The sequence below is a fragment of the Papilio polytes genome, unplaced genomic scaffold (genome assembly GCF_000836215.1).
Source record: "Papilio polytes unplaced genomic scaffold, Ppol_1.0 DF823177.1, whole genome shotgun sequence".
Lineage (NCBI taxonomy): Eukaryota > Metazoa > Arthropoda > Insecta > Lepidoptera > Papilionidae > Papilio > Papilio polytes.
Window position 1 is genome coordinate 93,292 of NW_013526027.1, and position 16,268 is coordinate 109,559.

The window sequence follows — 16,268 nt, forward strand, 5'->3', positions numbered from 1 at the left end:
CCGTGCGGTCGCCTATCACATGCTTCAATGACAAACTCGTCTCGGTGAGAAGATGAAAATATTTTTTAAATAATAGCTTAGCTAGTAGGGAAATAAAATTATTAGAACAGGAGGAATTACAGTGTTTTTTTTAGAAAAAAAAGGGGGCAAACGAACGGCGAGAACACCAAGGTGGTCAACGACGCCCATGGACATCCGTATCACCAGAGGAACAGATGCAACAACTACAGACAGTTGTTGCAGAGTGTACACCTCTAACTAAACTATGGAACTGTTTACCCTCACATTCCTATGCCCTTATATGGGGGTGCGAACACTACTAAATTGTTACTTGTGAAATAGTTGAATTGGCTGCGAAACAATCGACAATCGCACAACAGGTCTGCAATTGTTTAATCAAAGATGTGCACTCTCTAAAGCTTAGAGATTAATATACTTTCCAGTGTTTGTAAGACATAAAACTAATCTTAACAGCTATCGTTATTTCCATAGGCAAATCACGTGAACTCCGCAGCTATAATGGCGGCGTTAGCTCACTTCAAGATGTGGAACGAAACGTGGATGGGAGATGTTCTGGAATATTCTGTGCGACTTCTGCAGAAGCAACGCGGGACTTTGGACCGGCCGCCTTCTTGTCAGCAGGCTATTGTGTTGCTCACCGATAGTCTTTACGATAATTACACTCAGCTGCTAAACCATCTTGATCCTGAAGGTCGGATAAGGTAGATGTTATTAAATTTGGCTTTTGTTGGCAATATCTTTTCAGATTGGAATTCGATTAATTTGGTTGATATGTTGAGGATTAAAAAATCTAAATCGTTCTATCATCTTTACAAATACCATCCACAGTTCTAGATTCTAGTTCTAGCTCTGCTTCTATGTTGTGCTTTCGAGTCGCGACATATTAACTATTGTAAGTCTAGAAATCAAGTTTATTTACCTTGGCCTTTTTTTTCGAGGGGAAAAATCTTCGAAAGATACCCTGTCTTTTATAAAAGACAAAAGTTCTTTTATAAAAGACAGGGTTATGTGAGATTTTTACTCACCAAAAACCCCCTCGGTGGCCGCCCTATTTTTATAAAGGCGATATTTACCTTGGCCTATTTGTGGTTTAGAAATAGTTATAAGTTGTAATGCTCATGTAAATTTATTCTATTTTTCTTCCATCACCAACAATTTGTAGATTGTTCGTGATGTGGCTACACGATCCGTACGGTTTACGTGATGACACGAGGAGTTACGGGGAAACACTGAGCTGTGCCCGCGATGGCTACTACGCGGAGTTGATCACAGCTGCTGACGTCACGGAGCAGGTGATGAGGATCCTTCGTGTGTTGGAACGCCCTCTTGTGGGGCAGCGGGAACAACGCCTCACTGTATACAGCGATGTCTATGCTAATATAGAGGTAACTGTCAATAATCAGTAATTGAATTGAAAAGATATTGAATTCTTTTTATCCACTTAGTGTGTGTGCTTAGATTCCTATGAACTTATGTGGTGCGTATACTACTCGATTTTAGTTGTGCAACTAAATAGTTAAATGGGCTACGAAATAATTGACAATCGCAGAATAGTTGTGCGGTAAAACTAAAACTAACGGAGAACGGTGAACGAAATCGCCTTACAAACAATTTTCCTTCTGCGTCTTTAAGAGTAATTAAACATATTCTAGTGGTTTTTTTTTTTATTTCAGGACCCTAGACGAGGAGAATATTATTGGAAACAGAAGGAAAATGCAGAGCAAGTGTACAGATACAAACAGCTGCGTAAAAACAAAGCGAAGCTACTCAACCAATCCCAGTTATACAAAGACTATAGACGGCAGTTAAGTCTTGTAAGTGATTATATGAGAAACCACACACACCATTGACTAAACTATGGCAGGACTGTTGTGCGATTGTCTTTTGTTTCCCAGCCAATTCAATTATTTAGCACAACTAAACATCGAGTTGTACGCACCTCGATATAACCTCGTAGGAATCAAAGCGAGACTAAACAGTTCTGCGATAGTTTGGTTTTACCAGTTGAGTTTGTAGACTAGATCTAGGGAGGAACAGGGGCATTAATATGGTCTTCTTTTACATATTTTAAATCACTAGGGTCGTTAGTCGACAGTTGGGCGTCGCGGTGGCAATCGAAAGCGATCCCGTGGCGTCCCACACAATGGCCAGGAGGGAATAAAGGGGTTTAGTGGGTATGCCCCATTACGGGGAGAGTCCCACATAACTCGTGCCTGTCCCGAGGCACGAGTTATGTCGTTAGAGTCGTTAGTCGCCCATAGCTTCTTTCGACGCCCTATCATTTTTTAAAGTTGAATTCGATTGCCAAGACAGCTGGAACAATAGATATCGTTATCTCAATTTCTTCTTAGAGAGATTGCAATCTGTAATTGCTATTTCTAATTAAAAATTCTTTTATTTTCAGGATGAATTCGGTTATTATTACGAAGGTGAAGATTTGAATTATCGTCTTTTAATCACAGTTTCCGTGCCCGTGTTCGAACACACTACATTAGAAGTAAGTGATAAACAAAAATTAAAACTTAATTAAAAAGCGTATCATTTCTGTAAGAAATTAAATTCCACTAATGCTTTTTTATTTCATTTTATTTAATAACGAGAATATAGCATCTTTACAGAATAAATATGTGACACTATATATGTGAAAATACATAATATTACAAAACATAGTTAAAATACAATAAAAAACTGATAATGAAGAAGAAAAAAAAAACAAATTATATACAGAAATCAAAAAGACATAACTTATAGCTAAATACAACAAATGTTACGCCACACGCCACCAATGCAATTATGGGATTTTTAAAATTCCTGCAACTAAGTACTGATTATTTTATTAACGACAAAAAAAAAATTATTGACGACTGCAGTAACAATAATGAAAGCACGTATACAATTACTACGTATTCTTTCTACAACCTAATCCAACAGATTACACAATGACCAAACAAAGTGTAAAATGATTCGAATGTTTAGTACGCAGTTTTTAATCTATCCCACGAGTGGCGTATTTATCACAATGTACGATTATCGCGAGGAATTAAATCCATCACTATATCTCCAAGAAAGAGTTAATTCCTCGTATAAATATAACCATTTCATAGAAATGGCATTATCAGTAAATACATATAAAAATATTTCAAACATGTAAATGCTTTTTCCTCAAAGATTGTTGTTACGATGTGAGGATTCTTAACTCCGCTTAGAAAAATAAACGATTCATCATTTCGTTTTATTAATCTGTAATATTTATTTCAGAATATTACAATAAAACTGGATGAGGTGAGTATAATACAAGCAACTACATACAACTACATAATATAACTAGTTACACAAAATTTTAATTTTCAGGAGAAACAAAGAAACTCAACGCGAACGGTAAGGTTTATTTCGTTAAAATCATTCAATTTTGTATATCGAAAACAAACATATAGAATATTTTATTCTTTTATTTACATACTATGAATCTTTATTTCGAGAGATACTTACTGTTTTATGTTTTAGTACCCTGTAAACAGACTTCTCGGTGTGGCCGGTGTCGATATACCTATTGACCATTTAAAACTTCACGTCCCTTACTATCAGGTAAGGAAAGACAAGGAAGCAATGAGAATGATTCTCAAAGGTCTACCTTTCTCTAGAAAGCATGAGAGGAATGCAAGAAGGGAATTAATTCAAAATGACGTCTTATATCTAGTACAGTCAGCTGCATAAGTATTTATACATTTACAAATCTTTAAAAAATTAAATTCGCCATTGGTTTATATAAAACATGTACGTATTTGTGAATGTTGCGTATTCCGTCGGAAGCCTACGGACGAATGTGTTGATTTTTGAAACGGAAGACGTATAAACGTTTTGTAAACGTATTTAAATTTACACAGCTGACTGTACATGCTATGTCTTCAGCAAAAAGGTGGAAATGTGATTATTTATTATGTACTAGCTATCGCACGCGACTTCGCCCGTGTGGAATTAAAAAAAACAAAAGTGAGTAGTCTATGTGTTCTTCCGGACTAAACTCTACATCTGTACCAAATTTCATCGAGATCTGTTTAGCTGTTTAGGCTACAAACTCTAACAAACATCCATCCATCTAATTTTTCGCATTTATAATATTAGTATGATATGATTCCTTTTTATGCATCACCAGTTCGGTAAACCTAAGTTAATCCCCTCCCTGAGGATAAAGCTTCGACCTTGATATCACGATAACCGGAAGCAAACATTTTATTTTTCTAGATACGGCGTGTACTTTGCCTGATATCAGTTAGAGTGCTCTGATTACAATTTGAAGGACAAATATAATGTTGGTGTTGTTATCTGGAATTTTAACTGAATATTTTCTTTACCTGTATTATATTTAAGGGCCTGTCCCACCAAATTGTCTGATAACAATCGAACGTGTATATGTGATGGAAATATCGGATTTTCTTCTCTTATCTGACAGTGACGTCATTTTTAAGCTATCTGAGAGGTATCAGCCAGTGGTGAGATAGGTTCTTAGAATATTTTCTTAGCATTGTTGAGATTTAAAGTGCGCTCACCTTTGAATAAACTATCGGACAACTGTTTAGTACACTGACAACTGTTTAGTACTCGATTTTTAGTGCAAATAAACAGTTGAAATTACGAAACAATCGACAATCGCACAGTCGTGCGAGTGTTTAGTTAGTGAGCCCGCTCTGAATGTGAATGCCTACAAAGGTAGACCGAAGAAAGTATGGATTACGTGAGAGGATACACTTAAGAGAGTGAATTCAGATATGACGGCTGATAGAGATGTATGGTAGAGCACATACTGTGACCCTCCGTAGGGACAAGGGCAAGCTAATGATGACTCTTGTTTCAGCTCGGACCTGGAGGTTCATTTATTCTTTTAGATCACCGAGGCAGCATTGTGATTCATGATAACACAAAGCCATTGGTAAATATCTGTTAAATATTTTTAGACGCTTTTAACGTATTTGAATGTCTATTTTGTAATATATTCTACTATTTTTTAGTTTGACGGTGATATATTAAAACCAGGCTATCGAACGGTGGATTTCTTAGACTTGGAGCAGTCGGCAGCTGATCATCTGCCAAGAGAATATCCTAAAGATTGGCTCGAGGTATTTTTAATCATACTAATATTATAAATGCGAAAGTTTAGATGGATGGATGTTTGTTAGAGTTTGTAGCCTGAACATCTGAACGGATTCCGATGATATTTAGTATTGACGTAGAAGATAATCTAGAAGAACACATAAGCTGCTCACTTTTGTTTTGTTTTTAATTTCACGCGGACGGATTCACGGGAGAAAGCCAGTTAATTTATAAACATAACCACAATCCCACCTAAGGTTGTCACATTAAGTAGACATGTCGATCGTTGTTTTATTTTCCGGAATTTTTGTTTTCATTTGTTGAATGTTGGCAACCCTAATACTATCTAGAGAGGGCTTTTCTGAAATATTAGAAGGCGTGTGCAATTTTGTCGTATTTCGTAGTAATGTCAGTCCTTATTAATTAAAATGTTCGCAATAAGAATATTCCAAATACTAATTATCATCCACTTGCCCTTATCCCTTATGGAGGGTCGGCACAGTATGTGCTGCTCTTCCATACATCTCTATCAGCCGTCATATCTGAATCCACTCCTTTCTTAAGCATATCCTCTTTCACACAATCCATCCATACTTTCTTCGGTCTTCCTCTTCCTTTGTAGCCATCCACATTCAATCTCAACACTTTCTGGTTTATGTCCCCATCATTTCTTCGCATAACATGTCCATACCACGCTAACCTTTTGCTTCTCAATTTCTCCACCACGTGCGCTACTTTCAAACTTCCTCTAATGTACACATTCCAAATACTAATTATAATAATAGGATATGAAAACGATAGACATCTGATATAAACGTCAAACATTAGAAACATTCATTATGATTTAGATAAAAAAAGAGATTATTAAACAATAAATCAGTGCCAATTATTTTTTTATCAATAATAGCTTGGATACTATTAATATTTGTCACAACTAGCGTAGGTTATGTAACAAATCTGATGTATTAAAAGCAATCTTATTATGCAATTTCTTTATTTTTATCTGCAGCCTTTTGCTATTTATGGTTTGAGATGACTTCTCTGAAATGGCAAGATCATTCTACACGCTGTAAATATACAAATAAGAGCTAAAACACAACAATTAGGTCCTGTCCCACCAAATTGTAAATTGTCTGATAACAATCCAACGTGTAAAATATGTGATGAAAGTATCGTTGGTACTCTAACAGTGACGTCTGTGCCATCTGAGACTATCAGCCAGAGGTGGGACAGGCCCTTCATATTGTATCTAACTAGTAATAAACCATCCAATGTATAATCTTAGAGCACACGAACACCTTTGACTAAACCATCGCAGAACTGTTGTGCGATTGTCGATTGTCAATTGTTTCCCAGCAAATTCAACTGTTTAGTTGCACAACTAAAAATCGATTAGTGATCGCACTTCCATATAATCTCATTGGAATCAAAGCGCGACTAAACAGTTGTGCGATAGTTTAGTCGAAGGTGGGCCTGCGCTTAATGTGATTTGAATTATTACAGTTTTAAAAATTGTTTTATTTCCAGTTCCGTAACACACTTGTAATCGATCAACATGCAGGCAACAAAACGATGTACAGCAAATATATTTACGATGAAAGCATGCGAGCGTTGTTGGAGACGCGACAATACCATTGGAAACGTATTCTAGAACATTATACAGCTGTGGTAGTCCTACCTAATAAAGAAGGTAGGCACGCGGTACCAAATACCAAGCGTTTCACACAGCAACTCGCCAAGGAGGCGTATAAAACGCTTTCTGACACGGATTTCTGCACACATCCCGATTGGTAATTTTATTAGTGTTCTTTTGTTTTATGATGTTTTTTATTTACTGTTTTATTTTTTATTGATCTATTAATCATTTTAAGGTTATACTGCCAGCACGTGGAACCACAATTCGATTCGCAAAAGGATGAGATCTTGTACTTTTTGAAGCGTCGTAAAAATGATCCTAATTTTCAAATGCAGAATCTCAAACACAGCTTCTCTCCAATACCACCAACATTACAAGAGAAACCTTACCATTGTAAGTTAACATAAATGATAAATTGCTTTCCCGAGTTCCTTGTATTCCGTTATTTGTACTAAAAAGCGTTCATGTTAATTTTAAATTCTGTTTGATTTTTTTCTTTATACAATTTTTTATCTATTCTTTAAGCCAGTTATGCTACTCGCAAGTAAGTTAACTGAAATATGTGTGACTTATTCTAATCTTCTAACAACATAAGAAAAAGATAGCGGGAAGTAGAAGATAGGTGAACTCAAATGGTATGCGATTGTACAGGTAATGAGGAGCTAATGGCGCGGATATCAGCAGAGGCGGTAGCAACAGCGCAGTGGTCAGAGATAGACGAAGATCAGGACTGCTCTACATGCCAGCTCGGCTCTGTCATCGCATTCTTTGCCAGTGGTAACAATTTATAATTACGAAACATGTTTCCAATTTTTTTTTTCAAAGAGTATGACTGCGTCAATAATTTTGAAGAAAAGTATTTCGACTCGTTGACATAAGAACAGAAAAGTTTATATATTTTCAAGTATACAGGATACGGACACATAGAGCGGGCGCACACATTTGACTAAACTATCGCAACTGTTGTGCGATTGTCGATTGTTTTGCAGCCAATTCACCTGTTTAGTTGGACAACAAAAATCGAGCGCACCTCCATGTAAGCTCATAGGAATCAAACCAAGACTAAACAATTGTGTGATAGTTCAGTCAAAGGTGTGTGCGAAAAAGGAGGAAGACGACGTAACCTGATAGAACGACAAATAGTTTAGAATTCCTCTAATATTGTATTTATCAAACAAAGGTGTAAATTTCCTATTGTTCTATATACAGAGAGTGGTTTGACCCGCTGGCAGTACTACGAGGCGACAAGCCCGCACGCGGTGCCGCCGACTGGCGCGGCGTGGTCGCGCGGCGCCACCGAGCCCTGGTTCGCGAGAGCAGCTGCACATGCACCCGCTCTCATCATACACGCACCTTTAGCGCCCATACGCCGTCTCCGCAACACTGATTTGCCACAACCACAAGTATAAACCAAGAACGTTTATTTCCGAATTTCTGTTGTTTTCCTTTTAACGTTCTCAATGCAAATTGGTCAAAAGGATGTCAAAGTCAACATAAAATAGGCTGGGAATAGACAGACCAATAGCTAGCACACTTGCAACCACGCTGACCAAGTGCGGGTTGGGTGACTTCACACATATCTTTGTATTGCTTCGCATACATGTGCAGGTTTCATCACGATGTTTTCCTGCACCGTAAGAGCGTCGGGTAAATTATGTAATTCGAAAATCACATTGGTACATGGTGGGTTTCGAACCCAGGAGCTGTAGATTACAAGTCAAGTGCTAAAACCCCTGAGCCACCGACGCTCATGATATTTAACTTTGTAATAACTGCTTCCAGAAGTTATGAAGCTGCACTGCATGAAACGATCCTGAGATCAATCTACGTATTAAAGTTTTCTTTTGATTTCACAGGTAAATGAGCACCAGATGTGGCTGACGGCGGCGCGTGTAATCGACTACGGCAGCAAGGGCATGCTCGGCGTCGCCGGATTCCATTTCTATCCAAGACATCTAGACGACCTGCTTAAAACTGTCACTAATATACATGTAAGTTTATGTACAAATATAGCAGAATATCCTATGGAAAGTAATCTTAGAAACTAAATAGATGAACTAGAAAATCTTAAAGGAATTTTTGGACTTCTAATGATGGGCTTAGCCTCTGATATTTTAGCGTAGGTAGTGTATAATTGGTTTTTATTCAACGTTTGCTCTGAAATGCTTCATAAATTAGGTACGTTTATTTATTTTGTTTGTATTGTAAACGTAAATCTTGCTAATCATAGAAAGTCAAATCTTATATATATCTTATGTAAAGGTCAAAGCCATACTACCGTATGTAGTCGTTGATTGATAACTACGGGAGAAAGTGTAAAAGTCTCCTAAGAAATCTACATTAAGAACAACCACTTGACTGCCACAGACTGTTAAAATAATTATCTAATGTAACATTTTCAGTGTCCCGAAGAAGACGAAAGTAAATGCGAGCCTCGTTGCGACAACAAAGATTGGTCGTGTGTCCTCATAGACGAGGAAGGTTGGATAGTGTCTAAAGTTAATGAGGATTTAGACGACGATATAGAGACAGAACCGTTAAGGGATCACCTCGCGAATGTGCATCCAGCAGCAATGGCGGCGCTCCTCAACGCGAGCGTATTCAAATTGCACTGGATACATGATTACCAGGGCGTCTGCTTCCCGCCGGAGAATGAAAAAATACGAGCCGCTGCACCTGTAAGTTGATTAGTGTTAAGATGAAATCTGCACCATGCAGTAGTAGCGCAACACTAAATCATTTATAAATAAATAAATAAATCCTTCATTATTTCACTTAAAAAATATACTCATTTTATGAGAGCCTTGGCTCCTGCACTAGGTTCCCCTGTGCTGCAGGAGCCAATCCCTTTCCCCATTTGTGAAGAGCAATACGTATTCATAAGTGTCTAAACATAAAATACAAAGAAAAACATTAAAATTTACTTATTATAAAAATGACAAATAAAAAAAAAACAATCATTGGTACACATGTCCCGGCCCTATGACATCAATATCAATCAGAAGTATTAAGGACTAGCAGTTGCTCGCGACTTAGTCAAGTGGTATTAAAAAAATACTAAAATAAAGCCTATGAAATCGGTCCAGAAGTTTTTGATTATTATTATTTCAATACATACAAAAATTCAAATCTTTCTTCTTTACAATATTAGTATAGACTAGCTGTTGCTCGCGACTTCTTCCACGTTAAATTCAAAAATCTAGCCTATGTTGCTCAGCGATAACGTAGCTTTTAATGGTGAAAGAATTTATGAAATCGGTTCAATAGTTTTTGGGTTACATACATAAATACAAATCTTTCCTCTTTATAATGTTAGCGGGAATCGTTAAAATTAGTTATTATTATTTCTTAATAAAGTTTAAATACAAATTATAAAGTTTTTTTCAGTCCCTACCTTCTGTGCTGCGATCATTGTGGGTATCAATCAAGGCAATCTTCCACATCAGTAGTGACCTAGCAACACTTCTCTTTTTACTTAGCACTGGTAAGTGACAAAGGATTTTATGTTTTCTATATAAAAAGCATTATTTAAACTAATTATATTACACAGGTAATATAGTAACAGCAGAGACAGAAGCCGAGAAGATGAAGCGACACAGACGCGTGCAGAAGGATTTCGAGAGGGAGAAGTACGAGCGGTTGTATGACCGGCGTGTGCTTGTTAACAGGACACGATTCGCGGCCTGCGATCGTTCTAGACCTGTCTATCAATTGCAGGTTAGTTATTAGCTATGATATTAGATCTTTATGAGCTAACAGGCTTTTGCCCGCGTGGAATTAATAAAACGTAAGTATCTACGCCTTTGTCTAAATCCGTTCATCGGTTTAGGCTACAAACTCTAACATACGTCCATCTATCTAGACTTTTGCATTCATTAGTATGAACTATGATTTACAAGAGATTTGCTTTAATTTACTTAACATAATAGGTATTTTTTTATGGTCAATTTTTTTTATTAAATGAAGAAGAACATGTTAAACATGAGGTTTTTTCGTCTTACCGAGGAGTAACTGCCATTATTCAATGGAGATAATTACGTAATAGGGTAGGCTATAAAAGAAAGATATATATAAGATAGAGATCACATTAAATTGAATTCTCTAGAATGTAGGGCCTAGATTCTGTGTTGTTTTCAGCGTACAACAAAGGCAATGGACGCGTTGCGCCGCAGTGCGCACGCGTGCCGCTGGCCGCTGGCCGCCGCGCCCGTGCCCGCTACCAACCTGCTGCTGCTCGCCGTGTACAACGCCTGCCCGCACCGCGGACGACCGCTCAACAACCCACTTACCAATGAACGGGTATCTACGCTTACAATCCAATTACTTTTTATATTACAAAGGTGGCAACCGAGCATGCGGTCACTTGAAACCGCTGAAATGGCGAAGCGACCGCCATCCGCAATTGCAGACCCTTAATCGACGGAGTACGAGACGCAGATAAAGAGGATATTTCCCCTTCCTATGAGTCTCTTTTACTATCGAATCCACGTTCCGTTCCCAACGTTTCCTCTCAAGAAAAGGGTGGAAAGGGCCTAAAACTAGATGTTAAAACGGACTCTAACACTGTTATTTTTTTCTTTAAAACTCTTCTATTGGCGGAACTCATAATAAGATTTTGAGGCGTGTCGGTACACTTTATCTTTCCTTTACTCAGAGGCCGATATTAAATGGCAAAGGGCAGTATCATTTATGTTATATTCTTATAAAATTTTATTCTAAAAAGACGCTAGCTGATGCTGTTTTGGTGCTGAGAAAACTAGTTTCGTTTAATAAATCACAACTATCCATTTATAACCTAAATGAGTAGTTTTAACTCCATTGAAAATTAACGTTGCAATTATTGTGCGATTTATATCTCGATCGATTGAAATATTGATGCACTCTAAGATTGATATTATCAAGATTAGATATATCTGATTGCGATTGATTGCATCTCGAAGTAAGACAGGTTTCCGCGGCTACTTTCAACATTTATTGACGTATCTACACCGCTGATTGATTACAATAACAAACAAAATCCTTAGCCATAACAATTATTGCGTTTTCAACTCCGTAAATATTATGTCTGGATTCCTGTCACCATTATTGAATAATTCTGAACTGTTTTTTTTCTATTTCATGATTAAAATTAAATCTTTAATTATAACACCTAGATCCCAGAGTTGCCAGACGTTATGTAATTACGTACAGTCGTGGAAATCCCCCGTGTTATACCTGCGGAAATATTTCCTTGTTTCTTACAAGAATACGTTTCTTCCAAATAAGCAATGAGTTGCGTTTACGGGATAAAAATAATAAACAATTAGCCGCATAACATTTGAAAAAGCATTCAGCAATCCTATTGGTTATTGTTCCAAGTCGTGTCAACACAAACATTTTAAACGACAGTAGCTTATTGAAATTGAAATTTATTGAAAAATAACAGATTAACAATTAACAATAAAAGTTATAACCAATTAAAAGATAAATACAAATAGTGATAAAATGTGATTGATCTAGTGATGCCCACACTAGGCAATGCCTGTATCGTGAGCATCGAAAACAGCAGGAAAAATATTTTTATACAATAATAATTAAAAACCTACGCTTACGGCGTTTCGGTATTATTATGAATTTATGAAAGAAAAATAAATATGCAAGATGATATATGATATATGTATAGAATAAATAAAATAAGATGTAACAATAAACCTAAATACTTGAGAATAAATAATATATGTTATATATGTATGAATATCTGTGTTATATATATATTATCAGATCGAACATCGCTAAATTTCCCGACTGTACAATACTAACATCACCTGTCAATCTCATTGTTATGCCGCTTTGTTTTGTGTTTGACATTAGGTGGAGATGGCGGACGGTCGTGCAGGACTGGAACCGTCAGCGAGCCGACTGGCATGCTGGCGTAACCGGGTACCGCTACCAGGCCGCCCGCCGCACGTGCAGTGCTTCCCACATAATTACTCATATGTATGTATTGGTTATTAATTTAAAAAACGAATAATATCTGCTTCCAGCTTATTAATATACTGACTAACTTTCGCCGGCGACGCTTTCCGCGTGAAATTAAAACAAAAGAAAATCAAGTAGCCTATGTGTTCTTCCAGACTATCCTCTACATCTATGCCAAATTTAATCGAGATCCGTTCAGTCGTTTAGTCTACAAATTCTAACAAACATCCATCCATCTGTCCATCTAAACTTTCGCGTTTGTAATCGTACTGTTTATACTAATATTATAAATGCAAAAGCTTAGATGGATGTATGGATTGTTAGAGTTTGTAGCCTAAATGGCTAAACGGATTTGGGTGAAATTTAGTTTAGATTTAGAGGATAGCCTGAAAGAACACATAGGTTACTCACTTTCGTTTTGTTAATTACACGCGGACGGAGTCGTAGACAAAAGCTAGTATTATTCAAAATGATGGTATGAAGTATGATTAATTCAAGCATTAATGCTAGTTACTAAAATCTATTTCTTACAGGAAGAAGGATACCGGCAATGTGGTCCCTGGCTGCCAGATCCAGAAAGCAGTTCGAAGAATCTCTTCATATCAAAATTCTTACTTTTCTTATCTTGCATTATTCTATTGATTTAAAAAAAATTGTTAATTATAAATCAGTGTTCAAATATCGCTTCGATATATAGCCATTTTGATCTACATACTACATAGCTAGAACATACTAGATATAATGTTTTTATTGTAAGGTGTTGGTTTTTTTAATAAGTAAATAAATACATTTAAAAGTTTAGACCATAAATTTTCTTATTCATAACTGTTATATTACACTTACGTTATGCTTGAGGCTAAATATTTTCACGCTTACAAACTTAAGGGGTAAATGAATTGTATAAAAACCCTAATGTGGGAAAGAGACCATAAGCGACGAGCTGTTAATTATGTAAATGTACTTATACCATTATAATAAAGCGTAAACACACACTTCTTTGTTGCCTAAGATGTCAGCAATCACAGCATATTTTTAAATTATTCTTTTTTTAATCAAAAGCCCTACACTTACGTCACGCTTTAGGCTATAATTTCACGCCATTAAGCTTAAGGGGTAAATATTTTGGATAAAAACCCTAATGTGGGAAAGAGACCATAAGTTGCTGCCAACATCAAGGAAGTAAGAATGTCAAGGTTTGTCATGTCATGTCATTTTGACATTTGCTTTTGTTAATTTGACAAATGTAAGCAATAAAATGAAATTTTCATAATTTCATGCGGATGCAGCCGCACGGAAACAGCTAGTTAGTTATAAATTGTCTCACGAAAGTTTAAATAATTTAATATGTAAAACTCTTTTTATTATGAAAAATAAAGAAATAAAACAACCTTATGTACCTTAGTTCATTTATTTTAGTATATTTGGTTCGGAAATGTCTATTTATACGTGACAACAAGACAGACAAATCACATAATTGTTAACATCACATTCCCTTAAGAGTTACAATAAAACAAAGAAAAACAATTTCCCACAACAATCATAAAAGACAAACAGATTATGGTAACACTATGAACTGTCAAAGATTAAATAACCTTAAAACTATCCGTTTTGAATAAATTAAAAAAATATGAATGATTTTGGCGTCGGAAATATCATTAATAATGCATGCATTATAAATACATTGTTCCTTTACAAAACAACTAAACCATCCTTTTTGTTTATCTTTAGTTATCTCGTTTTATTTGCGCAGTGACGTCATCGTGACGTCGTTCGAGTTTAACATTGCATGACAAGGATAGAAAACTACATTCCAACAAAGAGTAAAAAGGATGCCATCTTGAATTTATATCCCTTTGATAATATCTTATCTGAAAATTCAATTTTAACGACAGATATCTTAACTAATTGATAAAATAAGAAAACAATTACACAGAATAAAACAACGAACATTACACAGATAAATTTCAAATTTCTAACCTAATTCTATTTAACATTCTAGCGTTAATTTTACGAATCAATCCAATCAAAAATAGTTTTTATTTATTAAATTTCATAAGTTTCTACATTTAAATACGGAGACTGATAACTATTCAATATTAAAATATCTTTCGAGCTGGAACAATCTAGAATACTGTGACACATCAAAAATATTAGCTTATCATGAAAATATTTGATTTACTCACTTCGAGTTCGTACAGTGTCATGCAAACTTTGTGTCAGCTCGGAATTTGGTACAACACACATTTTGTACAACACAATTTTTTACGTCCTTTAGTCAGCTTAAACTAAGCAGAGAAACGTCAATGTCCATACATGGTTTTTACTACATTTGACTTTTAATGATTATTTAGTAATAAATTTTGATTGATTGTAAAATAATAGTGTTTTATTTCATAAAGTTATTCAAAAATAAATAATCTAAAAACATTTTAAAATTCACACTAATTTCACCGTAGTTTTTGTGCAGTTCGTTTTTGGTTAAATTTAGCTTTGAATACTGAATTAATGTCCTCTAAACCCACGAGCTGTCATAAAGTTTGAATCTTATAATACATTTATCGTTTAAATCTATTCCACTTACATTATACATAAAGTATATTTAAGAAACATCTACCTAACTACAAATTGTAAATTAGAATTCGATTTCGATTCGTTTCATCCTCACATTCATTTGGCACGTTTAGAAATAATAAAAAAATAATATCATCTTTGAAGTCGACATAAAAAAAACATTAAGACTGACATGTTATAAGGAACCAAAATCCCTATAAAAAATAAAGAGAAAAAAAACAATATTGCAAAAAATTTATCGCTTTGCGATTTCTCAAAATTACCAATAAAACATAAAAAATAAAAACATTGACACACATCTTTGGTTAAACACAAAATCATCTAAAGTCATGAAATTTTATAACTAAAAAAAAATAAAAAATATTGTAAATATTGCATATTTATAATAAAATATAAACGATTCTGATGAATTGGAATGGCAAATTAAAAATCACGATTTAATACTTGGTGGTACTTTCTACGGTGGTATTTTTGACATCTAAGGTCCACCATACACAAGTTGGAGATCTGCTTAAAGCAGTCCGTGTACAGCCAACTCTCGGAAACAAACACATCTACTTACAAACTATCTTAATAAATATTACAATAAAACATTTTACGCCACAAACATTTTAACAAAACATAAACTTAATAACCTCAATTTTATTTGTACTCGTAAAATTAAACATTTAGTTAAAAAAAAACTAAATAATCACATAACATTTGTAAATAAAATAAATAAAATTATAATTTTGAGATACTATTGGCCCCTATGTAAACTGTCATATGTTTAAAACGCAAATTTTGAAAAACAAAACTTTAAACATGAATACGATTAATAATGCATCAAAAATGAAAATTAGGCAACCAAAAGTAACTGTAGAAGTTACTCTTTCTAACGTTACTTTCAAATTGACACAGAAATAAATATCAAGCAACATAAAATAAAAAGTTGTAAAATGCAATATGTTGTCTTGCGACAGTTTACATAGGAACCATCGATGAAACAAGACAG

General features: G+C 35.2%; 1 protein-coding gene and 1 long non-coding RNA gene across 2 annotated transcripts in view; both read left to right on the forward strand.

The window, feature by feature from the left end:
• Positions 1-10,588, forward strand: part of LOC106105058 (voltage-dependent calcium channel subunit alpha-2/delta-3-like) — a 13,616-nt gene extending 3,028 nt beyond the window's left edge. Inside the window, exons 6-19 of the mRNA XM_013285283.1 lie at positions 493-722; positions 1,184-1,406; positions 1,695-1,835; positions 2,426-2,518; positions 5,028-5,135; positions 6,637-6,899; positions 6,981-7,138; positions 7,397-7,522; positions 7,955-8,148; positions 8,602-8,736; positions 9,148-9,423; positions 10,133-10,229; positions 10,296-10,462; positions 10,505-10,588. Of these exons, the coding sequence (XP_013140737.1) occupies positions 493-722; positions 1,184-1,406; positions 1,695-1,835; positions 2,426-2,518; positions 5,028-5,135; positions 6,637-6,899; positions 6,981-7,138; positions 7,397-7,522; positions 7,955-8,148; positions 8,602-8,736; positions 9,148-9,423; positions 10,133-10,229; positions 10,296-10,462; positions 10,505-10,588 (2,295 nt within the window). The remainder of the gene's footprint in view (positions 1-492; positions 723-1,183; positions 1,407-1,694; positions 1,836-2,425; positions 2,519-5,027; positions 5,136-6,636; positions 6,900-6,980; positions 7,139-7,396; positions 7,523-7,954; positions 8,149-8,601; positions 8,737-9,147; positions 9,424-10,132; positions 10,230-10,295; positions 10,463-10,504) is intronic.
• A 364-nt stretch (positions 10,589-10,952) lies between these two features.
• LOC106105125 lies at positions 10,953-13,375 on the forward strand. Its single transcript, XR_001225716.1, has 3 exons — positions 10,953-11,044; positions 12,596-12,721; positions 13,237-13,375. It is a non-coding gene; the product is annotated as an uncharacterized LOC106105125 (long non-coding RNA).
• Positions 13,376-16,268: the final 2,893 nt, after the last annotated feature.